This window comes from Canis lupus, chromosome 28 (genome assembly GCF_048164855.1).
Source record: "Canis lupus baileyi chromosome 28, mCanLup2.hap1, whole genome shotgun sequence".
NCBI lineage: Eukaryota > Metazoa > Chordata > Mammalia > Carnivora > Canidae > Canis > Canis lupus.
The window spans coordinates 20,027,580-20,054,934 of NC_132865.1; the positions used below are offsets into that span (position 1 = coordinate 20,027,580).

The following is a 27,355-nucleotide window of genomic DNA, read 5'->3' on the forward strand; positions in this document are numbered from 1 at the left end:
ATAAATAAATCTTTAAAAAAAAAAAAAAAGATGGGAAAGAGCTAACTAAACCAGGCCTGGCCTAGGGAATGGAAGATTTCTACAAAGAAGTTCAAAGAAATCAGGTTTTAGTACCAAATGAAAATAAAAATAGGTTTAAATTATAATATGTGAGAATAAAATTAAAGGTAAAGAAGACCTTCTTTGGTCTTAAGATCAATAAATGAGTCATGAAAGTAGCACAGATTTCTCTAGGACAGTCTGAGTGTGCTCTGGACCACTTGGGAGACAGACCTGGATAAACTCGCAAATGGCACCTGTCTCCCCTCCAGTGTGATGAAGCACTACTTCAAAGTACTTCTTTCAGTCTGAAATTGAAAACTAAGAGGCAGCCAGCGCCTCCATTGTTATAATGGGCTCAGACTTGGTTTTCATTTCTCCTTTTAGAGAAATTCAAACATAAACAAAGCAATTCCTTAGGACCAGCGTTGGGGACCCTCACAGTGAGGACTTTTCCGTATGTGGTTATGGTGCCTATTCCATCTGTGGTACAAACAGAGGTGAGGGAATGCTATTTTCTCACTTTCAGGATAAACGAGCTCCTGATAAAGTGTCTTATCGAAGTAGATGGTAACAGTGGAAATCTGAGTGTATGGACCCTAACTTGTTAATGGCTGTTCCTGAACATTATCCCATTCAAACATTTTTTTAAGGCAGGATATGGCATGAAAAAAGGGGAACACAATGATTTTTCTCTTTATAGTACTACTAATAACTAATAATCACACAGTTGCATGTAAGTTAATTCTTTAAATTTAATCAGTCCTTTATAAAACTTCCCAATTAATTAGTAAAAGATGGCTTATTTGAATAGCCTTAAACATTGGTCGCTATTTAAACAAGACATTCTAAAAAAAAAAAAAAAACAAAAAAGCAATCACATAATAGTTTATAGTAATTTACAAGTGGATGGTATACATTTAGATACAGAGGTAGAAGTCCACTTTAACAACATTTCACTAATACACATTTACCAAATTCAAGGCACAAAATAGTTTGCTTTACAAAAAAATACTGTAAAAATGTCAATTGCTGTTCTACAATGTGAATAAAACTTTCAAAAGAATCTTTACACCCTTCCATACGTACTCCACAGAATATGATTTTTCCCCCTCACTAATCATAGTTGGCACAAAAACGGGGACTTTTTTTTTTAATGCAGAAGTTCCCATTTTTAGAAACTGTTTCTTCGCAGAGCTGCTATGTATTCTAGGTAAAAGTCCATTCAAAGAAATGAAACACAGCAACTTCCTGAGGAAAGGGCACTTTCTGTATGCAGCAAAATTCACAGGTAGAAAATGTGTGACCTTTGTGGATAACTAGGTCTCTAGAGGAATAGATCCTTAAGGAAAGATTTCAGAGATAAAAATTTGCCTAACATTTTAGTCATTAGGACTTTAAGAAAGAGACCTGATCACCTTTACTATAACAATCAAACATCATTTACTTCAAACTGATGGGAGATTTCAAAATTCCTTTTTAAAAGAGCTGTACACAAACACCACGAAAAGCCACACAGGCTTTGCAAAACTGAAACTTAGAAAACATGAGAAAATATAGCACTATCAGTCCTTGAAGTTGCAAGGGTGTCAGTTGGCTAGAGTTTAATTACAAGAATTCATAAACTCTATGGAGATTAAAAAAAAAAAGCAAAACAAAACCACACAGGTGAAACACACTGTCGTTATCATCTCTAGACTTTCTGCTCATTAAGAAAAATAATGGTAGCCTGGAGATGTCACACAGTGCTTGTCTAACAGATTTGACTGGTTTTGGGGTTCTGCCTAAAAGGACCCTGTTGGCAACAACATGACTCACATTTGCTGATCACATTTTCCAAGTATTCTAATCGGTTAATTTGCACTTTATTATTATTATTATTTTTTAAAAAGTTGATTTAAAAAAAAAAGTCAACAAGGGTTCAGAATCCAGAGAATGTCAGTAATGCTGATGTGGATTGGACTATAATGCCTTGATCGTCTTCTGGTAGAAATGATATTCCATATAAAGAAGATTTTTAGATGCCATTTTTCGCTTCATTATTGTTTGTGGCTTGTTTTCTTTGAGCAATAAACGGGTACATACACTTGTCTGCTCCTAGGAACCGATACATGCACACAACTGCTTCAAAAGGGAGGATGCTGGAAAAAAGAAAGGTGGCTGTGAGCAGGTGTGCTAGGTTACGGGGCAGCCACGGGGAGACCCAACCCAGGAGGGAACCTGCAGAGTTACCTCTTCATGAAAGTCACGATGTACATGAGGCGGGGGGTGCAGATCATGGGCTGATCGGTGAGGATGGCCTTCATGGCCTGCTTCACACAGTAATCAGGCTTCAGAGGAGGCAGAAAAGGCTCAATTTCTTTCCTGAAGGTTATATATTCAAAAAATGAAATTAAGAATTAGCACAAAGTAGGGAAGATTAGAAATATACATCCAAACATGAACAGGGAGGTTATCTAAGTGACAGGACCTTAGGTCTACTTTGTTTTCTGCACTGTGTTTTTTTGTATTTTCCAAATTTTCCTACCATGAATACATTTTATATGCATAGTGTAGAAAATGTGTTAAAAAAAAAAAGGCAAAATCAGTCCACTTTTCTGTAAAGTGAGACAATGTTTTTAAAAATGCTCTAAAATGTATTTCATATTTTTTTCTAGTTTTTTTCAATAGAACAAGAAGAGGGTATTTGGCATAACAAACATTATGCCCAAACACGGTGCCAAACTTTGAGTGCTAAGTGTTGTTAAAATGATGGTGTGTAACACTGGCATAACTTTTCTGAGTGAAATAAGTGAGCTATATGCTTTCCTGAATGCCCAAAGAGGGAAAACCAAGGTATTTTCTCTCGAGGGTCTCTGAAATGAAGTGCATACAGACATTCAACCTTCAGCTGAATTCATTACATGACACGTTGAAATAATCTAATAGTATAATTTATTCCTTTCACTTTTCATTGTCCCACCACAGCTTTGGACATTTGCCATGATGCTAAATAGGAAACAGCTAAATAGGAAACAGGGCTGCTTAGACCCTAGGCAATTGGTTCCTAAGTATATGAGATGAAGAAACAAACCAACACACACAGGCACACAGACACACACACAGCGCACCGGGATGCTGGGAAAAAGGGAGAACTCCAGTCTGTTCCCAGTCCAGACTTGAAGTCAGCCGGAGATGCAAAGGAGTCCAATGGAGCTCCACCTACTTCACAGCTTGGCCAGGTTCAGGATGTGTTAAGAACAGCCTGACCAACGGGGAACTGGTTCGGTTATCTTCCTTTGCCTTTCAAATTCATCCAAGCAAAGATCTCAAAATAAGCATGTCTTCACAAGTTTCCTTTTAATGATTCGTGGTTTTGTTTACTCTGCTTAGTTCAAGTCAGACGTGACCTGACATTTATATTCCCATATGCCTCCTTTCAAGGTATGGGAGTGTTTTATTTCATTTTTAGCAAATCTAAATAGTTCTTCTCATTCTGTCACAGTGAATCTACCTACATATACTCTCTGCGAAAAGAAAGCTCCCAAATCTGGAGGGTAAATTTCTAAGGTCTTTTTGAAGAAAGGCTTACTCTTTTGTGACAGTGACATTGTTTCTTATTCCAAATCAAAGTCGCATTCATTTACCAGCACTAATACTAAAGAAACAAAATAATTCCTAAGGAAGTTGCTTCTCAGGAAAATCCTGGATATTTATGTTTCCCCCTTGAAGGTGCAGAGAGGCCAATTCCTATCTGATGCTTCCAGACTGACTTCCTCACATTAGTATCAGTGTGGTAGCTGACCCTTCGTCATTAATCTTTACTCACTTGAATTCTACAAACCTTGACCAGTGAGAGGACAGGCTTAAGTGTCAAATGATAAAATGCAAGACTCAATTCTACACATTCTCCCAATGCAGAAAGATGATTTCTAAAACAGCTTTTTATCAGTAACAAGACAGGTTCTTACTGACCTGATTCGGCAGCCTCGGAACATGCCCGTGTCTACAAGGTAAGGGCAAACCAATGTTGTTTTAATTCCATCCTTTTCAGCAGCCTTTAGCTCATGGCTCAGGGATTCATGAAAACCCACCACTCCAAACTTACTGGCACAATAATCCTGAATTAGAGGGAGAGAGAACAGAAACACTAAGTATGTGCACAGGTTCCCTCACCAAACCCAGGCTTCCCTGATCCTATTACTTTGGTTACATGTTTGATATAGGGGGTTACAGGTGACTAAGCAAGGAAAAGGCAAGCATTTTCAAAGACAGGTATCTGATGTGGTTCAGTGCAGAAATAATATTTTCAAAGCAACACCAGAAACAGACGAACACTTTTTGCCACATTGACCAAGTATCGTATTACTTTGGGGAAGTTACCACAAAGGATTCTATAAAAGCTAGCTAACAAGCTGGAGCTAAAAATGGAGAGAGGTTCACTTTGAAGTGTCTGGAAAATTCACAAACGGTCTCTTGTTCAGTAAAAGGAGAATGAAAATCCAGGTTGTTTAATTAACACTAGGAGAGCAAAGGCAAATCTAGCTTAGGTTATAAATTGTTATGATCTGAGTTTCTCTTTAGGGTAAAGTGAAAATGGAAATAAGTATACCTTGTTAACTTAAGCCAGACCTTAACTGAAGAACACATGGTACAGAAAGTTCTTATCCTTTACCTCACTTTAAATGTAGGCATGGAAATGTAGAACGTGGAAGCCATCTATTCTGTGTCCCTTTACATATTTGCATGGGGTGAGGTTTCCAGTTTTATGCTATACGTACCCATGGGACAAACAGCACAGAATAATATGCATACACACGCTTTATTATCTGAATATGGTGAAGAATTGATTAAGCCCAGTTCTACAACCTTAACTACGCAAAACACCTCACATTCGCCGTAACCATCTCCTCTGATGAGCTGATAGAAGATAGGTCACTTTTGGCAAGTTGACCAAAACAGAACGGCAACCTTTGGCCTCCTGTATCTGTTTCCTGTGGTAATGCCACTGCCCTCCACAGTTTCATTCTTGACCCTGTGCCCACCTACTTTTCCTGCTGCTGTGGCTTTGTCAAACTAGTGTAAGTGATTTTATGACAGCAGATATTAGAGTTGCAATTCAACATCTGGCCCTGGGTTACTGTAGGAAATTCCACAAACAGTACACAGGCAGAGTAGAGTGCTTTCATGAATGTATGGACAGCAGGTATTCTTTGTAGGATTTTTGGTATACTCGTCACGAGATAAACCGACTGAATGAAGGAAATGCTTTATATCTGACAAACCTCAACTCCAGCAGTACTGAACAATCCCAAGGAACTTGCAACTGTCACAATATGACCATGATTAATCTCCAGCATGGTGGGAAGGAAAGCCTTAGTGGTCTGAAAGAAAAGAGTCAAGCTTTAGAACTGACATTGTTTCATTTAAAAGCAATCCTACGTAATGTTTTACCCACCCAATGAGTTTTACCCATATAACGTTATATTTTCCAATTTGTCTAAAGATCTTATACGTTTACTAAAAGAGAAGATCCTTTAAGTGTCTGGTTAACATAACACCGTATCATTGGTATGGCAGGCCTATTAGAAGCCGTGACCAACGAGACTGTAACACAAGAGCTTTTGGGGACAATCTCCAGAGATGAAAAGAAAGCCATTAGTCGAAGGCTCTTTATCACCTTTCAAGTGGTAGTTATCTGCTAATCTAAACTACTCCCAGGTCAGAGATCTTTTTATGTTCATGACACTTTAACACAGCTATCTCACGGTCTGTGAGGGACCCTCCAGTTTACCCATGAATAAGTGCCCTGGATTAATGTTTACCTTATGGCTATGTCTAAGCTGTAATAGGCCTATGAATGAATAAGGAGATATTCGAGAATCGTCTTCTAGCATCCAAAGCTTTACCAAAGTGTACTAATAGGAAGTAAACTATTTCAGGATGTAAAAATGCAGGATGAAAGTACAGGATCATTTTAATGAGAAATGTGTCATATGCTAAACGACAATAGCTCACAGCATTTGGAATGACCAAACTCCCCTGTGGGGCTCACAGGGCACTGACTTTCCCAGAGAGGCAGGTGACTGGCCACTCACTGTAGCTGGGCATGCAGCATAAGTTCCTGGGCAATAGACCCAGGCACTGATTTCTTATTCACTAAACTCTTTTTTTCCCTCCTCTGGCTCTTTTGCCTTCAAGACACAAGGCTGTATTAAAAAAAAAAAAAAAAATTACTTCAAATTGCTTAAGATGATCTATTAACTACTCTACCAGGCTCCCAACAGTTTTATAACCTGCTTCTTAAAAGAAAGCAGCAAAGAGCAATCTGTCTACTGTTGAGTTATATCCCATTGCCAACACAACTTCCCCATGATTTATGAAGTTAAAAAAAAAAAAAAAAACCAAACAGTACACAGTGGACTCAAAGAAGAGGTGCATGCCCTTCTCTGAGGATTTCCTGGCTAAGGGATCACTGAATTTCTGCATAAGTATCTAATGTGTTACAATAACTTTTGCATGTACAAGATCAAAACCAGTCATCCCATTTATTTTGATGTTTCTCCATATGTTCCAATCTCTGATACACACAGTTGCCAGATGAGTGCCTGTGAAGTGTCCCAAAGTCTTCCCCAGTCTGGTTCCTGATCATCTTGCAACCCTAACCACCCCCCCGACTCATTCCCCATTTGTCTGGCCCCCTCATTATTGTTACCCGGGGCACACTTATTTTCACCCGTGAACTTTTCTCTTCTCTGACAATCTATTCCCCATGCCCTCCTACATAATTCAAAGTAAAATAATCACATGTTTACAAAGCTTCTCATGCTTTTCAACATGCTTATGTCACAGGAGCTTCCAAATTCTCTGCTGAAGGTCTTGAGCATTTATATATAATTCTACACCACTTTGACTTTGTTCATATTTCTTTAAGACATGTAGATGGTCAGTCCCATTCACTGTCACATAGAATTACAGGTTTTGTGATATTTTGGCTTTGACTGTTTTATATTTATTTGTCTGGCTGCCTTACACTAAGCTGGGAAATACTGATTATCCTTTCAAAGATTCTGGGAGAACTACTACCCTGTCATAGGAACTGTGGAGGAGAGAATATGAACAACGTTCCTTGTGAACTTCAGAGACCTGGCTTACTGCTGGATGGAAGAGAGACACATGCTTCAGCTAAACTGCACTTCTTTGCAGTAGTAGGTCAGAATGGTTAGGGTCGTTGGATTGTAATCATTATTTTGGTGTACTTGATAGCCAAAAAAGGCAAGACCTGGTACGTCAGGTCATTATACATTGAATGTTAGGCAAAAACAGCTTATATATGGCTATTTTATCAGAATTGCAATAAAGTAACATCATAAAGAGGCATATATATTCCAATCTAAATAAGATTTTTAAAGTAACTGCTTATGATTAATTGTTCCCAGATTAGCTGAAAAAGTATAAAATGTATTCTTGATGCTATTCAGAGATCATTTTTAAGTATTGAAAGTTTGCCTCGTCCTAGAAGACACGGATAGATTTAGTACAAAGGATCCTACTGTTAAGTTCTTAAGTAGGGAGTCTCCATATTAAACTCCAAGAAATTACACACAGTATAGAAAACCATTAAGAATTTGCAGCTTAATTACCTGGCGAATCTGAATCCCTGACACTGTTCACACTGCCAGTGACCACTCACTCTAGCTGGCGGCTGGCCCTGACTAGCTAGAAGCGCGGACACCAAGCAGGTTAGCTCTAATGACTTCCCCGGACTTGTGTGTGATGTTGTTGCCTGCAGGTGTTAAATGACTAATCCAGATCCCCAGCAGCACATAAAGGTAGGCGATAGAAGATTAACAAGTTCCTAACTGTTTTTTAAGTTTAATCTGTTGCATGGTTCTGAAACTGATTAAGGGCCCCTCCCCTCTTCCTGAAATTAGTCTGGTGGTATTATTCTTTCAGTGATTATTTCTTGAACATCTATCATATGCAGGTACTGTTTTATGATCTGGCCAAGCAATGATGGCTAAAATGGGAGCTGGTTCTGTGCCTGTCTCTGAGCAGAATTTATACTTACCTGCACTTAATTGTGCTAACTCAGTATATCAAGTATAACAGTTCTAGTTTATCCACAGGGTACTCATGGCTGTGTATTCTAAAAAAATGTGACTGGGACCTGCTTTCCTCACCCCCTGCCCTCCCGCCAAGGAGTATGAAGGGACATTTAAGCTATTGGTTTTGTATTTAAAGGAAAAAAGAAAAAAGAGATAGAGAAACAAAAGAACCCAAATATGGCTAAGTGACTAAAATCTTTTCCAATTGTGGGTTGTAAACATTTTTCAGAGAAATATGCTTCATTTTGAGTGACTAGTAAAGGGTGACACGGATCTGTTTTAATATAAATTTTCTTTAGAGGGAGAGTTAAAAAAAAAAAAAAAGGTAGTGGCAGGTCAATGTCCAGTTTAAAATACGTGATTTCTTTGCCCAATCAGGGACATACACTGAACATACACTGGCTTTCTGGATAAACAAGATTCAATGCATCACTGCATTTTCAACATCCTGATACAAAGGCCTCTATTCGTTATTTAGGAAGCGCACCGATCATAGGTCTAATACTATAATTATGACGGCTACTATCTATGTTGAGCACAACAAAAAGTGTTCAGGAAACTGGGAGGTGAAAAGAAACTATCCACAGCCAGGGTCATCCTGGGAACCCAGACTCGCTGTCTTCCAAAGCGGGGGTCAAACACTCAGCTCCTACTGTGTGCCGGGCAAAGGCGAGCCTGGGAGAGGAGCATTCCCATCAAGACCATTCAGGTTTCTTTGTAAACTTGGGTTTTCAGGGTTCACACTGGAGCCTGATCCACGTGACTGAGCACGAAGGCTGTTAATCATTTCCTTTGCTGCCTGAATGGAGGCGACCAATTACTGCTCGTGCCTTATTTCCACAGCCTGAGTCCTGCCTTATGTCTGGGGCACATTACCAAATAAACTTTGATCAACACTAATTCTATCCCTTACTTTACAAGAAAAATGCTATAAATGGGCAGCTAGAAAGCATCACATTTTCAGAAAATTTCCCAAGTAACCTGACTAGTTTTCTTTTCTAATTACTCTTGCCCTCAACAGTCTGGTAGATGACATCTGAGATAGTACAGCATATTCCGTCCTTGACACAGTTTGACAGCACAAAGAAATCTGGCACTTTGCAATGAATTATTAATGTGCACAAATATTGTAGCATGTATGAGATGGGGACCAGCAAAAGGTGAAGTGCCAGTTGCCATGACACCAGTCAGTTCAAGCTGAGGTTTGTGATCTTTAACTTTGTCTCAAAGAGTCATTAAAAGAACATCAAGGGCAAATCTAAGAGCACACCCAAACGGCTTAAGTATAAATTCACGCGTGTGCTGCCATCGGTGAATCTGAGAGGGGTAACTCAGATAACGCACTGAACACCTGGACTGCTGCGCTGTCTCCACTCTCGGGATGGATTACTCGGATCACGAGTTACGGCCTCGTACAAGGATCTCGAACACACAGAGGTAGTGGTGCCAGTGGTGGCTGGCCAAGGTTAGCGAGATGCTTAACCTGAGCCAGAGAACTGCACTCCATCGCTATGTTCTTTTGTTCAAATGTCTATGAACAGAGGAGGCCTTGTAGTCCTTCATCAGGAAAAATGGTGGGCTCTTGATCTAGGGGGTCTCACAGTCAGCAACCAATATGCACTCACTGGTATGGTCAGTGGGAGAATTTATAACTAGGAACGGACCTAGGAAACTTTATCTGCAAAAAGAGAGAGAACTCTTAAAAATGAACTCTGGCTAAAAAGCGTGGAGATAGACTTTTGTATACCCATGAGTAATTTTATCACGAGGCTCGGATATGATCATCTGCCCCCAGCTGACAGGGCTGTTATGTGACCAAAAAAAGAAAGAAAGAAAGAAAAGAAAGAAAAGAAAGAAAGAAAAGAAAGAAAAGAAAGAAAGAAAAGAAAGAAAAGAAAGAAAAGAAAGAAAAGAAAGAAAAGAAAGAAAAGAAAGAAAAGAAAGAAAAGAAAGAAAAGAAAGAAAAGAAAGAAAAGAAAGAAAAGAAAGAAAGAAAGAAAGAAAGAAAGAAAGAAAGAAAAAAGGAAGGAGGGGAGGGGAAGGACAGTGAAATGGACCCTGACATTCTTATGAAACATACTTAAGTCTAATGTCGCTATAGCTCCTCGGGGTTCCTCTTCAAAGCACTGGGCACTTTGAAAGATAACTGTAAAGGTCATATTTATAATATAAACAAGAATTTCTTGAACAGAAGGGTGACTGGACATAGACATGACATGTTCTATCTCGAGAAATCTTTGGAAGTTAGGTTTACGCCAAATTAACTTCCAACAGTTCTAACCCTCCAGATCATTCCCTGTGCTCTTAATGACACACTGCGACGCACGGCCTGCAGCTGCACTGTCACGACAAATTAGCCTAAAGTTAAACAAAAGAGAATGTGAAGAAATGTGGTATCCGGCAAAGTCTGGCTTTTGGAATTTTTGAGACTGATGACATTTTAAAGGTGGAGGTAAAACACCCAGAATGTGTTCTCTGTATTTATAAACGATTCCAGGTTAATGAACACCATGGAAAAAGCAAAATTAACTTCTCATAGTAGGAAAAGGCCTCATACTGTATTTTTGTGTGTCTGCCTTAACTATCTATTATCGTCAATCCCAGAAAAGGCATCTTTTAAAAAGAATCATTTTAAGGTGTTTATCTCTTGAACACCCAAGAAACAGGAGACTTTTGTTTCTAGAGGAGCATAAGTCACATTATGATGGGAAAAGGATTAACACTATCAGCACATGTATATAATAGTTTTCTGATGTATATGTAAGGATTTTCAAAATCTCCAAACAACAGTATATAAACAATTTGGAAAAAAAAAGAAAAAAAAAAAAAGAAAGATAATCAAGACTCCACTAAACAAAGACACCCTTATTGTACCCTTCCAAAGTGGTTCAACAATTCTGCTTGGTGTTTTGCTGCTTCTGGCTCTGTTGCTACTGGAGTAACTTATCTTTATCAGAATCACAAAGGAACATACTGCTTATTTACAAGGCTAAAATGACATCTGGTGGCACTCTCCTCTGAATACTGTCACTGCTCCTGGAAAACTGATTCAGTAATACAAACTATTGGAGGCGCTGTGAATATAGAGTGAACGGTGTTAAAAAGGTGAATAGCATAAATCATTAGCATGTCTAAGATGGAAAAATGGTGACATACCCCTAGGCTAATCTCGGAAAGGCACATATGGCTGAATAAATACTCTTAAATCTGTAGATTTAAAGCTTATCTGCTTAGTAAATATACTGACCACCAAACTAAGGAATTTCACTTTGACCATAGAACAAGATAGTTGAAAATTTTCATTACAAAATTAACTTTAATTGGGAAGTAAAAACTAAATTTATACTTGCTAGTAATACGTTGACTTTAAATATTTTAGTCGCATTTGACAGCACAAATTCTGAAATTCATGTAACTGAATGAAGGCATTTTTTCTTTCTTTCCTAGTTGATGTTTGTAGAGACAGAAAAGTCTCCTGACAAATTGTGCAACAGAACTCCAAGATAGTGAAGCTTGCAACTATTCTCTCAGACTTAATAAAATCTCTTATCAGATTGACACAAAATGTTCTGTCTTTAGCCACAGAGGAGAGACTAGAGTATGTCATAACTATTGAATTCGTATCAACGTTCCATCTACTATCCTTTTATTATTTTGAGGCTACAGGGATTAGTTTAACATTTGAAGACATCAGCAGTTAATGCTTAACACACATGCACTAGTACACTCCTACAGTTGCCCTGCAACCAAGAAGCTAATAAAAGAACCAGGCTTTGCAAATGAACACCTAGATGATGACACCATTAGTTATTCAGCAAAAATAAATGCTTCATTAACTTGCCTTCCCACTGCTAAAGCATGGGATGAATCTAGCCCAACACAGCAACTCAGACAATCGACATTCTCTTGAATTTTGGGGTTTGCTATGCAGAAATACTGGAAAGGAGGTAACTTAAAACTCAATCTGTCAGGCAAATACACTCGTCTTTGGAGTCCAAAAACCCCATGGTCCCAGGCGCCTACTGACTAACCATGCTAGTTACTTCTGACCTCATTGAATCTTGATCTTAACTCATCTGTGAGACAAGAAGAGGAGTTTCTCCAAAGTTTCTTTGTTTAAAAATGTTGTGACAACTTGTGTCCAATAATTATTTCTTCGATTCCTACTACGCATTGGAAATACAAGTTGTAACACTGAGGTGTACCTTGCATAAGACTCTCATAAATGACTCAGCAAGGTATCAGCTCCATTAGTGCAGAGACCAGCATCTGGTGAGCAGTAAAAATCTGTTCATTAAACATTTATATGATGTCATGACTGTGCCTTTTAAAATAATGTAACTTGAATTCCTGCCTCTTACATATTAATGAAATTACACATTATCTGCAAAATATCATTTTTCTGTGTTTTTGTTGAGTTCATGGAGGTTCAGGATGTTAAAGGAAACTAAATGCTGAACAGTTTCTGAAGTGCTGTTCTCCTGGACCCTCCCTGCTGGCTGAGTCCTAGATGATCAAAGGAGTGCCCCTTTCCCCATTTAATAACGCCTTATAAAATAATGAAAATAACCCACAAAATTGCAGCCAAATAGTCTGCTAAACAACACCTTGTCATTAATCCTTTGCTTTGCCCCAAACTCAAATCACATCTCAGAAATTGTAATAAAGACACATCTTCCAAAGGGCAGAGGCTGCAGCTCTATTCTAGTGACTGGTGACCACTTCCATGAGGCATGGTCACTGCCCACAAGCTCAGGCACCGCTCAGGTCATCTTGAAGGGACAGGATTCCTTTGTCCCTCTGCCCCCATTCCAATGACATGGCCCAAGAATCTCCTCAAGATCACCTGCCACCATCCTTGTTATTTTGTATGTGTAAATAGTTGAAATTCTTACTTCCTAGTTTGCTTACTGTGGAATCTTTAAAAACAATTATTATCTTTACCTAAATGAAAGATAAATATAATCACAGTTACTCCTGAAATCTTATTTTATTCTTAAATTTGCACTGTAACACCACAGAATTTACTCATTATATAGAAGAGTCCATGAGGTACCTATACTGTGTCAGGCAGTGTTAAAGAGAAAACTTTGCAAACCTCTGAAAGAACATGCACAGTAGCAAATAAAGTTCCATACAGTCCAGTGATGAATTTTTTTCTAAGCTTTAGTTCTTGTAGTGTAAGACATTTTTCTAGGTTCAGAAGGCAATCCTGGGCTTTAAAAAAAAAAAAAATCACAACTTAAATTTAGGTTCAATAGTCCATTTGTTTTAGTTTATATGTCAATAACTTTGAACTACCACTCCACTATTAAATTGAGAAATATCTTCAAGGATAATAATTGCTGATCCAGCAACTAGTTTGGTATATTCTAGCTTCCTCATGGAAGAACAGTACTGAAGTAGAATAGAAGACAGCCCTAATCTTAATCACAATTCTGACTAAACCACCTAAAACATTACTAAGTTATGAAAACTAAAAGGGAAGACTTCCCCTTAGGTATCACAAGTGTATGAGACACCATGCCCTCCATCATCTAATGCCCTCCCTTATCCAATACTGGAAGCCAACTTGGAGGAAGTGGGGTACACACAACAGACAAGTTTGTAACAGGAAGAATGTAGTTCTTCATGGTAGGGTCCTCACTTTGTTTCATGATGCTTATGGCCTTGGAAACTCCACCCTGGGCACAGAGACCAAAGGGGAATAGTGAGCAAGATAGCACCTGCACTCTTCCTTTTAGATACCGGACCGGAATCCAAATTAAAAAAATTATAATAATAAACCTAGACTAGGATTGGAACAGAGTGTGTGGTCTGGCATTTTTCTTGTCTATGAGATTCCAAAAGGGCTGATTAGCTCAGGAAAGAAAAACAGAAAGGCAGCAGAGGAGAATATTGAGAGAGTGGAAAGGAAAATGCATATTCAAGACCAATTCCTCTTCAAACTTTGATGTGCCAAAGAATCACCTGGGATCTGAATCAAATACAGATCGTGATCTAGTGGGTCTGGGAGAGGGTCTAAGAGTCTGCTTTTTCTAACGTGTAGCTTGCCAAGGTGATGCTGTTGCTGCCTTGGCCCTGGACCACAGGCTGAGCACAAGGTTCTGGGGTGAGCCTCAAGTGGCTTCAGATTCATTTCTCCTAGAAACTCAGCAAAACTGGAAGATTAATTTCGTTACCTTCTGTCCTACCCGTGTTCTCCGAACCAGGATGTTAGGGGTTGGGAAGCCCCACTCTCCACACCCTTCCTCCAACAACGTTTATAAGGGCTGGTTTGAGCCAATGTTCCAGCTCCCCTGGAGTCTTCTATCGACAACTACGAGAGTTTACTGATTCTCTGTATATTTGCCTTGGATTCATTTTTAGCACTAGCAAGCCCCTATATGCTGTGGTTTGAATGTTTGTGTCCCCCAAATTCACGATGAAATCTAACGCTCCCTGTGATAGTGTTAAGAGGCTTCAAAGTCCTCTCCCCACATCCACAGAGGCTTCGAAGGCTCAGCTTTCAGGACAAGGACTTTAGGCCCTTTCAGCCTCAGTCTTTACCTGCTCCGTTTTTCACCGTTTTGAAGCTTTCATGTTTTGGTAAGCCCGTGAGAAAACCATACCCAGGAAAAAATTAGCCCTTTACAAATCAGATGCTTGGGCCATAAGTTTGGACACTATCGATGGGGCAAAACTCCATTATTTTGAAAAATCCATGATTAGCATTTCCAAAGGCAAAGCTTATGGATTTATCTGGAATTCTAATCCCATAAGATCATTATGTAACAGAATAAAGGTTTTACAGTTTCCAGGAGATAAGCTTTCAAAACAACAACAGAAAAACAAAAAACTAAAACCACCCTGTTTTGGTACCATTTTGGTACCAAGTATTTCTAGAACTCTGTGCAGCCAAGGCTTGCTGAAGTGCCCAGGTTATTCGCTACCTTTTTTGTGTCCAGCTTGTCAACGTTGACATATGAACAAGGAAAACAAGGAGGCTATGTGACCAAGGATATTGTACAGTCTTGTCCATGAAGTAACCATCTCAGATGTGAACCATGGAAAGTTACAAAAAAACCATGGAAAAACACAAGAATTGGCCGTTAGTAATAAAATTTTAATGTGGTATTGGGTCTTTAGAATTTTACATTCTTGTCTAGCTTATGGCGCAAACTTTCTGGGGATATTAGGCTAGGGTTGGTTAGTCATTGCTAAATGATCTATGCTAGTAAAAAAAAAAAAAAAAAATCAACATTTGATGGTGGATTCTTTCATTATACCAAAAGGCAAAAGCATAAGTGACTCATAGGAAAATCTAGTAGGAGCTTTGAACATGTAGCCCAGGTGAGTATTTGTGAAGGTTCTAAAGTAAAGTCCTAGGATGAGGGTCTGGGTCCTAGCTTCTTCTTTCCCCAGGGGTGACCTTAGGCAATTCCTATAACCTCTCTGGTTTGTTTCCTCATCCATAAAAATGGGGATAATGGCTCTACTTAATTCAGAGTTGCTTTGAGGCTCAAATGAGAGAAGAGTGTTTATGAAAGGGTCTGTAAAATTTAAGTGCTATATAAAAGTACGGTAAATGCACTCCAGGCTCATTAAGCATGTATTTATAGGCTCTTTTGGTTATAAGTGCTATCTATTTTTGGTTATGTTGTTTCTTCAAGTTCCTGCAATTCCTGGTTCTTCCTTTGTATGGCTCCCAGGCCTCCCTGCCCTCCAGGCATCTCCAGACCACGCTTCCGGCAGAAACCCAGTTCCTGACCACCAGAAGAAGCCTCAAAACCATACTGCTGAGCAGCTGCTTTGACTGCCCTACCCCTTTCATCCAGAATCCCTGAAGATGCTGGGAAACAATGCTTTCCAGTAACACTTCTCTAATCTTTCCTTTACTCCTCTTTTACTAGGAGCAGAAAAACAACAGTTTTAAAATATAAATTATAATGCTCAACAGAGAAGAGCCCAGCAGACATAAAAACTAAAAGTTAGTACAGAACTATTTTAAGGTAATTATACTCCATGTTTCTTTTTTCGAAGAGACTGTAGAACTATCCCACTTCTCAAATCCTTGAGAAATCAGTAGGGGGCAGTATGTTAAGTGCAATTTGCAGGTGGGAAAATTCAGGCTCTGAATTTTAAGTTTCTCTTGTCCTCAAAATACCCATGTGCTTACATAAGTTGCACCACAAATATTTTCCCAGTTACACTGATTTGGGAAGTGTTATTTTGAGACCCATTGTTTAGAATAACACTAAGAAGCCGAACCTTGTTAATATTTAAAAATTTCAGTACTAAGCTATTTGAAAGAAAGGCAAGAAATTCACATTTTATGCAAGCAGCAAATGAGAAACACCATGGTTTCCCCAAACCAAAAACAACACAAAACCAAAGAATCAACAAAAATAAAACCCCACACAATGACAACACAAAAAACAACCTTCACAATGTTAACACGGCTGCCATCTTTCACACATAACTTTGTGTGATCTTTCAAAGTTTCACAGACCAAGCAATGTTTTGTTTCCAAATGTGAATTCATTGTAAGTGGCTTGTCAGTTGGGCTAATTTGACAGCACTCAAGGTTGCAGCAGTAATTGCCCTCACTTGTTAAATATTCTAGCAGCATTTGCTGCAGTGTTGAAAGTTTTATGATCATTATGAGAGGATATTCAATTTTTTTCCCTGTGGTTCACTTAATTTTAGTTTCAGAGCATTTAGGAAAATGGTCCCTGACAGGTGTGAACTTGAGTTTTAAGAGAATTGACAAATAAAGTAAAAAGAAAAAGGAATTCAAGAATGGGCCATGCTGGGTAAGATCAAGTAAAAGATGTTAGCATTCCTTGTGTTGAAAGGCATACCCTCCAGTGCTAGGATGGCATAGGCCTGCATACCCTGGCGGATGGGGACTGGCTGGCCGGCCAAATGTGTCAGGGTAATCGTGATTAAATCCTAAGGCCATGCTCTGACAACTTTTACCCTGCACAACGGTATCTTAACAGTGTTAGGTCACAATATGGGCAGGTTCTCTAAGGCTGCCCTACCTAATAATACAAGGACTGGCTGTGGGCTCTACTTGTCCACTATCTATTTTCAAAGAAAGAATTACAAGATTCTATCCTCTAAGTTATTTTCCCATTATGCTTTCAAGAGGTCGCAGCCTACATGCAGTTTTTTTTTAGGTCATTTAATAGAAACTGTAAGAAAGGTTTAGTTCTGTGAAGAGCTAACTCCTATAGTAACTTGTGAGGTTTAAAAAAAAGAAATTCACTAATTAAACCAAGACTGATGAATACATTTAAATCAGATCCCTAGAGTTACAGGCTCAAAACATTGGATTTAACTCATTCAGTTGATACAAGGAATAGCTCCCTATTTCTTAAGGACTACCAGAGTTTGTCATACTTCAAAGGTTAGCTACAAAAGGCCCTTTATCTTGGGAAAATTACTGCGTGTGTGTGCAGAAGGAAATAAGATACAAATCCACCCTGCCAGGACACCCCCTAGTGGAAATTCAGCATAGTACAGTTTGGGGTTCCAAGAATATCCTGGGTATTTAGGACTTACACAGAGGCTCAAACGGGCTTTCTTTTCAGTCTGTTGGCTGTAACTGCACCACAGTCACGAGTCTCATTATTCATGGAGCATTCCAAAACAAGCAAACAAACATGCCATCTACACATCTATCCATACAGGCAGGTATGTGGATTAAACGGAGACAAATTAGCTACTTATCACAATTGAATGAAGCTTAATTTTAGTTTCTGGAAGAAATAGAAAGTTTAGAGGAGTCCACTATTAATATTCCTTAACTGAAGGAACTTAAAAAGGGGAGAAGGGGTGTTCCTATTTTTATTTATTTATTTTTAAAAGATTTTATTTATTTATTCATGAGAGACACACAGAGAGAGAGAGGCAGAGACACAGGCAGAGGGAGAAGCAGGCTCCATGCAGGGGGACTCGATCCCAGGACTCCAGGATCATGGCCTGGGCCGAAGGCAGGTGCTCAACTGCTGAGCCACCCAGGAGTCCCTATTTTTATTTTTTTAATTTAAAGTTTAGGTAGGGAACATCTGAGTTTCCTACTTCAAAAAATTATTCCAAGTCCCAAATGAGATTAAACTTCCTGAATTTTATTCAAACTAACTAAATTTGCCAAGGATCTTAAAAATCTGAAAAATGATTAAGGTAAAAACAAATATAAAGGCAGAGAATAAACTGGGAGAATGTGAGCAGTTAAATATTTGGCCATAGGGCTTGTAGCTCTTCCTTAAGGCCCAGTGACCCAATCCTGCAATGAATGGCTGAGGACCCCACCCGGGCACGCTCCATTCAGCCCTTTTGAAAAAGCTATTCAATCAGTGTTAGCATTAGCACAGGTTAAAGAATGCTTTCGCTTTGACATGTCCTATAGATTAATTTCTACTTGGGCAGATAATGGATGAAGCCCTACATGTAGAAATAACAAGGGAGAAAAGAACAAACACCAACTTTGCTTCCAGGAATCGAGATAAATAGCACATAATCAGATAAGAGTAGGCCATTCCCTGAACTGGGAATTTTAAACTATTCTACAAGGACTGCCCACTTAATCTATAAAGATACTATTAAGTCAACATGAAAATATCCTATTTTTTCTCTCCCAGAAGTAGTGATACATTTTGTCTAAACTATTCCACTTCTTTTGTCTCCCAGGAAGACGGGTCTCAAACGGCAGAACAGCTGGGTGCACAGGGCTCCATCAGGGCACAGTGAGGTGTCTAGCCCAGCGGGAATTTAAGGTTGACCAGCAGATATAATAGGTGATGAGTTTGGAAGGCAGTTGGAAATCAGCTTTAGATGATCTAAGCTGCCATGCTAATGAGCCTGGATTTCATGCTGTGAACAATATGGTCACCTAAAGGTTTGGGGGTTTGGGGGTAGATTCTTGTCAGAATAATCCATAAGCAGACACATAACAAATTCGAGTCTGTTTAAGTCACCCTAGGTTGAAGAGCAAAGGCTAGGAAGAGGGAAAGAAGTTCAGAGACTCTTTCCAAAGTATGGGCAAGAGGTGATGGAAGCACAGGAGAGGGCGCAGCACTGGGAAGGAGGGGATCCAGTTACGTGGTAGCAACAGAACAGTCAGGAGAGGAGGCACGGATGTGGGCAGGATGGAGAATTAAAGATAACTGCGGATGTTCCCAAGCCTGGTATTGGCCATACCAGGGAATTCAAGAAGGGGCAAAAAGGAGTTAGTTCAGTTTTGAGACTTGCTGATTTTAGGGAATAAGTGAACAGTCAAGACAGTTGTGTGAACTTGAGAACGGTCGCAGAAATCAGACGAAGCCACTGAAATAAACAGATTATACCCAGCTAGAGGTACACAGTGAGAAGAGGTGTGAGGATATAGCACTAGTCATTACATCCCTGATGCAGGGAGGCCAAGAGAATTGGGAAGACAGAAGAGAAGTAGAAGGTGGGCTTATCATGGAAACTGAAAACTGGAGCTTCAGGAATGGTTAACAGAATCACATTCTGTAGAAAGAGCAAGCTGCACACTGGATTTGGCAATTAGGGGAGCACTGCTCTTTCTTCATATGATACTGGTTACTTAGCAATATTTTCTTTTTATTTATTTATTTATTTATGATAGTCACAGAGAGAGAGAGAGAGAGAGAGAGAGGCAGAGACATAGGCAGAGGGAGAAGCAGGCTCCATGCACTGGGAGCCCGACGTGGGATTCGATCCCGGGTCTCCAGGATCGCGCCCTGGGCCAAAGGCAGGCGCTAAACCGCTGCGCCACCCAGGGATTCCCAGCAATATTTTCTAAACAGCTGAGGTAACTAGACACAGATTCGAACACACATCAAAGATGTTGCAAGGGTTTCTTAAGGATGGTTCCCTGCTCATACCACTTACGTAAAGTAACATTTTATCATACCGTAGTTGATTTTTAGTAGCAATAGAAGCAATTTGGGCCTACCATGTAACATACCAAAGGCGGAAACTTAATGTTCAAGGGGCGTGTGATCTCATTTCATGTTAGGGAACAAGGCTATGAAATGACCTACTAGGGGTACGGTCCCAAGTATCCGAGTAGTTGCTACCTAAGAGATGTTTTTAAATGGGACCTCAAGAATTAGTAAGATAAAGTATGCTTACCTATGTCAATTTACAGTTCAGCTCAAGACTTAAAAAGTCTTTCTAAAGCTCAAACATTTGATTTTTAGGTATATGATATTTATTTAACAACAGAAGCTAGTTCTAGTACAGACTTAAAAACTGGCCACGTACTCCAACTTTTCAGTAGCTATCCCAACATAGGAAAAATATATGGTATAACAATTCTTAATATTATGGTTTGAAGGAGGAAGTACTGGCCAAGTAGTTTTTTATGAATACTTTAGAAATGGTTTTTTAAAAATTCTAAATCTAAGAGGCCTCGAACAAAACTAGGTTTCTCTAACCAGAGAACAATACAGCATTTGAGATTAAAAACCAGTAAATCACATAGGAACTTAAACATTAATGATTAGGGACCATTCATGAGATATTAGGTACTACACAGCACTAATGTCTTTAAGTGCTACATTACTCAGATCTAGCTGGTGGGCTTTTACTTTTCCTGGATGGATTTTAACTAAATAGACTTTAGACATTTGGATATAGATAAATGCCTAATTCAGTAATTAGTATTTTAAAACTGTGAAACCTTTTAAGTTAAGTGGTCTATTAATTAACTACCAATTATCTTGTCTGACTACCATATCAATAGAAGTAAATTACCGACTAGCTATTTGACAGATTTAGCCCTTTACCATGCAAAATTTCTTCAGAACATAAAAGGCCTGGAGTTAAATGCTTTTGCTTCCCCCTTTTGGCTAATCAGGGATCAATTTGCTGCTCACGTATAAAGGCCAAATGCAGCTCTTTGGTCAAAAAGGATCTACAGATAAACTCTGTCTTGTAAAAATGACAAGCTAAAATTCTCCTCTTAAAAACAAAACAAAACAAAACAAGTGAAGCAATATTAATGTTTTGGGGAAAACACGGGCTTGCAATTTCTGTGTGGAGGCCAACTTGCCATGTTTCAAAAGAAACTAGCGAGGTATTTTCAAGTTTTTGTATTGCACAGAGCTACAGAGAGAACACCTAGGTGAATGGTTTCTAGGATTATGCCAACATTAAAGTGCATTGCATTGCATACATTCTCCTTGGTCTTGTGTTAACCCTGAATGTTGCACAAGAGATTATACTGACTAGAACCTATCCCAAGTCTATCACTTCTTGACTGGTGACCAAGAGGAAGCTCCTAGGAGAGCTGCTGGTGATAGAATATTAGAAGACGGAAGTATCATAGCAAACTGGAGGGCTATGTAGAACAATGCCAAGCATGATAAAAACTTTCAATGTGCATGGAAATGACTAATATGAGATTAAGAATCAAGGAAGGAACTGCAGTGGGAATCCTCTCCTTGAGGCCCAGCCATTGGGAGGTATGAATGGTCACCATACATTCAATTTGAGCTTGATTCAAACTGGTTTATAAACACTGGCCTTCTCAATGTCACTAGCCTTGCACCAATGAGCAGAGTTTAATACACCACAGTAAATGTGAGCACGGAGGTGGGGCGGGAGGCATGGAAAAGTTGTGTAGCAAAACAAAAGGAGATACAAACCATTATGAATGTGAACCAGCCCCCATGTTGTGATCTCCTCAATCTTGCACAGCCTACGTTAGTCCACCATAAGGCTTACCTTTTGAAATTTCAGAAGACAGGCTCCTGTGAGCATCCTCTGAGTGGGCTATGTTCTGAATCTTTAAGCAGAAGTCTAGTCTATATTATCAAACATTTATTGAGTGTTCACTGAATCTTAAGAGTGGAGTTCTCTTCCAGGCAGGGAAAAACAAATAGGAAGGCTAGAACAAACTGCCTTCAGACAGCTTGCCATCTATTTTGGAATTTCAGGGCACAATACATTTAAAAAAAAAAAAAAAAAAAAAAAAAAAACTATACCGGAGAACACATGCTATGCCACAAAGGGTGAGAATGAACAGATGCTGCAAGAGATTAATGGCAAGAAGCAAGCTTTAGACAAGCCATTTAACTGCAGCTTCATCAGAAAACAAGAGATGGGGCAAGAGGATCTCTAAGGATAAGTGCAGCTCTAATATGCAAAACTGCCAGAAAAGGGCTGGAGTGGGGAGGGAAGACTGTATTAGGAACTTGTGTTAAGCCTTAAAAGGTACAGGAGTGGTAGAAGAGGGTCTTGAAGGCAGAGGCAGTTGTATAAAGGTTTTGAAGTAGGAGCACCCACAGCTTTTCAGTGGAAGTCCACAGGGTTTTCTGTTTCACTGGATAGGACTTTAAGCTGGGTCGGGATCAACATACCATTTAGTATTTTATGAAAACAGACAGCAACTGCTACTTACAAGTCTGGCGCAAGACTATCTGTTCAAATGACTAAGTGACTCTTTGCTCAGCTGATCTTTTAAAAATGTATGGGGCAACTTTTTCTCTCCACCCAGACACAGTAAAAAGACACACTGGTTATTTTCTTTGGAAGGAAAACTGCACATGCCAATATTTCTTTAGACTGTTGTCACAAACATTTTCGCCTACTAGGACTACGGGAAGGGAAGCTGAATTCAGGTAGCTCTTATATCATTTAACACCCCAAATCACTGTAAAAATTATAAGTCTTCTAAATTTTAGTTGCCAGATCTCAACTTCTTAAAAGGTTTGTAAGTCTCGGCAGGAAGTCAGAAATTCCAACTCTAAAATGAATTTTCTGACTCAATATTGAAAATAAATTCTTCAGTTTAGATGCTTAGGGGAAAAACAGCTGGAGAATTCAGGAGCCTCCCATATTTTAATATGAAGTGACGTCATTACTGCCAAGGCTTCCAAGAACTCCCTAAATTGTGTAGTTAAGCAACATCTCGAAGCAAAGTAAGGACTCTGGGAAGGTGGTATGTTCCTCCTTAGTATGTAGGTTCAATTCCTCAATAATTTTTCTATCGGAGATTTGATTCAATTTTCTCCTCAGGTTAGAGAGGAGTCTAATGTTAAGGTACAGTATATCAATTCGTGTGCATCTTCAAAGCCAAAGCTATGGATTTTCTGGGCTTAATACACTCTCAATTACTTCTCATTTTATAGAATGTCTAGCAAAAGGAGGCTGCTTTCATCTTAAAAGTATTTAACTGCACATTGTATGGGTTTCTTTAAAAGTGTGGTTACATTTGAAATTTTATAATTCAGCAAAATAATCACGCAGAAAAAGTAGGCAAGATGGCTAAACTTTAGAATAGCATGTAGGTAAAGGTTTACAGTTCAGAAACGGAAGACCATCTCAATCAAAGGTTATTGGACAAAAAATAGTCCTGGTGTTGGTGGTTCACAAGTAGCCTACCAATGACTGTATATCTGTTTAAAGATGATGAGTCAACTGAAGTCACCTGGAGTTTCTAAGCAGCTTCATCCTTCTCATTCCACTATGAAAACTACAAGTCCACCTGCAATTCACATACATCTTTTATTTCAAATAGTGGTTGTTTTACTCAGAATCATAAATATGTACGACTCTTGATAAACTATATTGCCAAGTGTATTCGTTTATTCGTTATACCTTTACTCACCTGATGCATCCCCTTGTCACTTGCTACTTGTTCCTATGGACTTTTACTCAGTTCCCCATCCCTACTGCATATAATTCACACACACACACACACCTTTTCTGTCTCACACAAACACCTATGCACACGCCCACGTGCAAAAGCACACTTAAATCCCCCCAAACTGTATTTGGTAATCTCCTTACTCATTTAAAACATCCATAGGAGTTGGCTCACACCACTTGTGTTCATTTCTAGAGCTCTGGAAATGACTTAAGTAAAGCTCGTGTTTTAAAATAAAACATTTAGGTAAGCTTCTTTCAGGATCAGAGAAATGGTTTGATGTTCTAGGAACAATATTTGAATAAGTACTTCTAAAGCCAGATTAAGTTTTTAAGCAGTTGCTAAAAAAATTAATGAGGTTTAATGTGACCTATTTAGAAGAAACAGTTCTTTGTTGTGTTCCATCAGAAGGCTAATCCGCCTATGGAAAATATAGAAAAACAAAAATCCTATCTCCTTGCCCTTTCTTTATTGGCTTTTACCTGTCTACAAAAGTAAAGGGGAATTACTGTGGAAGAAGAAGAGAATAAAGGTCAGCAGTGTACAGTTATGGGGGAGAGCTTCACACCTACCATTATTGAAGTTTAGCTGAAAAATTGGGATTAGTTTGGTGTCCAGAGCAAGAAGGCCCTCCTTCTCACTCATCCTTAGATGCTGTGTAGCTCTGCTGGTTAGAAGCTGACGTGGTTTTAAGTCCCTAGTTCCCCAAGTTTCACAATCTTTCTGCCCCTTGTATAGTGAGTGACTCTATGGTATTATCAGGGTGACTTCTGTTCTCCCGAGAGAGGCATCTTGTAAGCGGAGACAGTTCTGAGATGTACTCTATCAGGATAATGCCACAGACGCCGTGGATGGTCAGCGGATGTTAAGTGACTGCTAGGGTGGCCCGACCACTCCCAGTGGACCACAAATGCTGATCTCAGAATCTTTGGCACTTTCTAAAATGTGGCTGAGCAGTAATTTGGAAGCCTAAACTCTGACTTCAGGAATTCATAAGAACAACCAATGTTTTACAAACTCAACAGAAAGTAAAATAAACAAATCCAGGGTTTTATGCTCCCTCTTGTTATTTTTATGGCAATCTTTCAAACTAGTTCAAAATGTTCAGTCCTTTACCCTCTCCAGAAAGACTACATAGGGGGCGGGGGGAAAGAAGATAATTGTTTGATAGTAACTGGCGTACAGTGTAATTCACCATGGGGAAATAACAAATTAGAAAGAAGCTTTGTGGTAAAACAGTACAGGTGTCTTTCAGGCTGGTACTGAAGTCTGGCTCCTTCCCAGCCTTCTCATTGAGGAGGGCCTAGTAATAAAAACAAGGATGTTTATATTTACCCAGAAGTGTGCGTGGCAATTGACCATCATGGTTCTCTCAATGAGCTCATCAGGACATTCCAGAAGATGATGCCCAGAGACCACGCCGGCATTATTGACCAGGACTGAGACCTCGCCAACCTCCTTGCGGACCCTTTCTGCTGTCAGGTAGACATTCTCCCTCTTTCCCACATCACAGGTGTAGGTAAAAACCTGCAAGTTACAGTGGGGCAGAATTTCTTCCTCACCATTCCCAGCTGTCCTCAGAAGTCCAGGAGAAAGAGAGAGAGAGAGAGAAAAAAAAAAAAATGGAACAGAGAAGGGGGTGGGGGTGCAAAACGTGAGTCACATGGCAATCAGTAGGACAAAGATCACACAAAACAAAAATACTACAGTGAGCTTCAAATTTCTAACACCATGAGGCTTGCCAATGACTGAACTTACAGCTGCCTTCCTCCCCCAAAAGTCTTTGGGAATTACAGCAATTTACTGGATAACTTTGCTTAGGGGAAAATCATGTAATTGTGACAAGCCCAATACAAGTCAGACCTCATGGGATCAGCTTCCTGGAGCTAAAGACACCTGGAAAGAACTGATCTCAGTGCAGAGAGTACACCCCCTCTTCCCAAGCACAAACACTACACACTCCTCTTTTAGGAGGAACAGTGGCCAGAACCGGCTTTTACTCTTTTAGTAACTGCACCCTCAAAATGGAAACTCTCCTCAAGGCTCACAAATCAAAACCATAGTTAATCTGAAGTCATCCAAAGCCATGGAATGAAGCTTAAGTTTCTCATGAAAGAATGGAGATCACTGGTTTGTTCTACCTCGAATATCTGAGCTCTCCTGAGAAGCACCTCAGATAAATCAAACTTCCAGGTAAACATGCAATTTTACCACATTAGATCTCAATTTAAAACCCAAAACTTCCTGGTTTTTGAATTTACCTTTCTCTTTTAGATTGTGGCAGGAGGCACAAAAATGTGTATTTGCTACCCCTCCATACCACTATTGAAGATGAAACATTTTCTGACCTAAAAAGCAGGTGCCATTAATTTTGGTGGGGAAGGAAAAAAAAAAAAAAAAAAAGATCGATATGGGGGAGGGGTGGTGGTGTCCAAGTCAACCTTGCCGGTACAGTTCAATGTTTTCTCCAGAAATGAACATTTTTATCCAAGAGTAAGAGCCATAATCCAATTTCCTAGACCAGTATTTACGGTTGGTTATGGTCTCCGCTCTGACTTAAAAAAAAAAAAAAAACAAACAAACCCTCAGCAATCAGGTTAGTTAATAAATATACAGTGAGGCAGCTGAGGTTACGAAAAACATGAAATAAATCTCCAATGAGGCTCAAATCTTCCAAGCGCTTTGAAAGACGTAGGATATCATTCAATCAAGCGGAGGGATGCAACTAAAGCACTTAACCTGTCTCTGGTGAAACAATGTAACCATTTCCTCGCGGCTGGAGTCAGCGGCGCGGCCGAGCTCGGCGGCCCGGAGCACAGGGGCACGGAGACGTGGCCCCGCCGCGTCTGAGGACAACTTCCCAGACACTTGCGTCCCCCGTCGCCAAGGCGCGGGGGGCACTGCGTTAGGGCCCCCGGCCCGTGCTCACCAGAGCCCTCTCCGCCCTCCCTGGGTCCTCGGAGGGGCGAGGAAACCCGACGTCCGTCCCCAAGGAGCCGGGACCTCCGTAAAGACCCGGGGTCGGCACACCTTCCCGCTTCTAACGCGGAGGTGACCGTGTTCCTTTCCCGGGGGAGGGGGAGGGGGAGGGGGTGCAGATTCCACTCGCGGAAGACGAGGGGCTGGTTGTCGTCCTCGGGAGCGGGGCTGCGCGGGGCTGCGGGGCTGCGGGGCGGCGGGGGTCGGGGCCTCCCGGGGACGGCTGCGCGCACCGCCGAGTTACCTTGCAGCGCCGCGGCGTCGGCCGCCTCCAGGTCGCGGTAGATGTGGCGCACCATGCCCGCCGTCTCCTCGTTGCTCTGGGTGTTGATGTCCCAGAGCACCAGCAGCGCCCGGCGCCGCGCGAACTCGAGCGCGAAGAGGCGGCCCAGGCCGCTGCCGGCGCCCGTGATGAGGCACACCTGGCCCGCCACGCTCTTCTCCTTGGGCCGCACCAGCCAGCGCGCCGCCGCCAGCACGAACGCCCAGAGCACTTTGAAAGTCACCACGAAGAACTCGACCACGATGTTCATCGCGACGCCCGGAACCCCGCACGCCCCGAGTCCGGCGTCCGCGTCCGCGCCCGCGCCCGCGCCCGCCGCGC

At 40.3% G+C, this 27,355-nt stretch overlaps 1 protein-coding gene across 1 annotated transcript; it reads right to left on the minus strand.

Annotated features, from left to right (window-relative positions):
* Nucleotides 1–776: 776 nt before the first annotated feature.
* RDH10 (retinol dehydrogenase 10) lies at nucleotides 777–27,336 on the minus strand. Its single transcript, XM_072804242.1, has 6 exons — nucleotides 26,996–27,336; nucleotides 25,108–25,343; nucleotides 5,304–5,402; nucleotides 3,994–4,139; nucleotides 2,272–2,403; nucleotides 777–2,180 (listed from the first exon to the last, which is right to left on the minus strand). The coding sequence occupies exons 1-6, from the start codon at nucleotides 27,282–27,284 to the stop codon at nucleotides 2,057–2,059; spliced, it is 1,026 nt and encodes a 341-aa protein (XP_072660343.1). The 5' UTR covers nucleotides 27,285–27,336; the 3' UTR covers nucleotides 777–2,056.
* Between the last annotated feature and the right edge of the window lie 19 nt (nucleotides 27,337–27,355).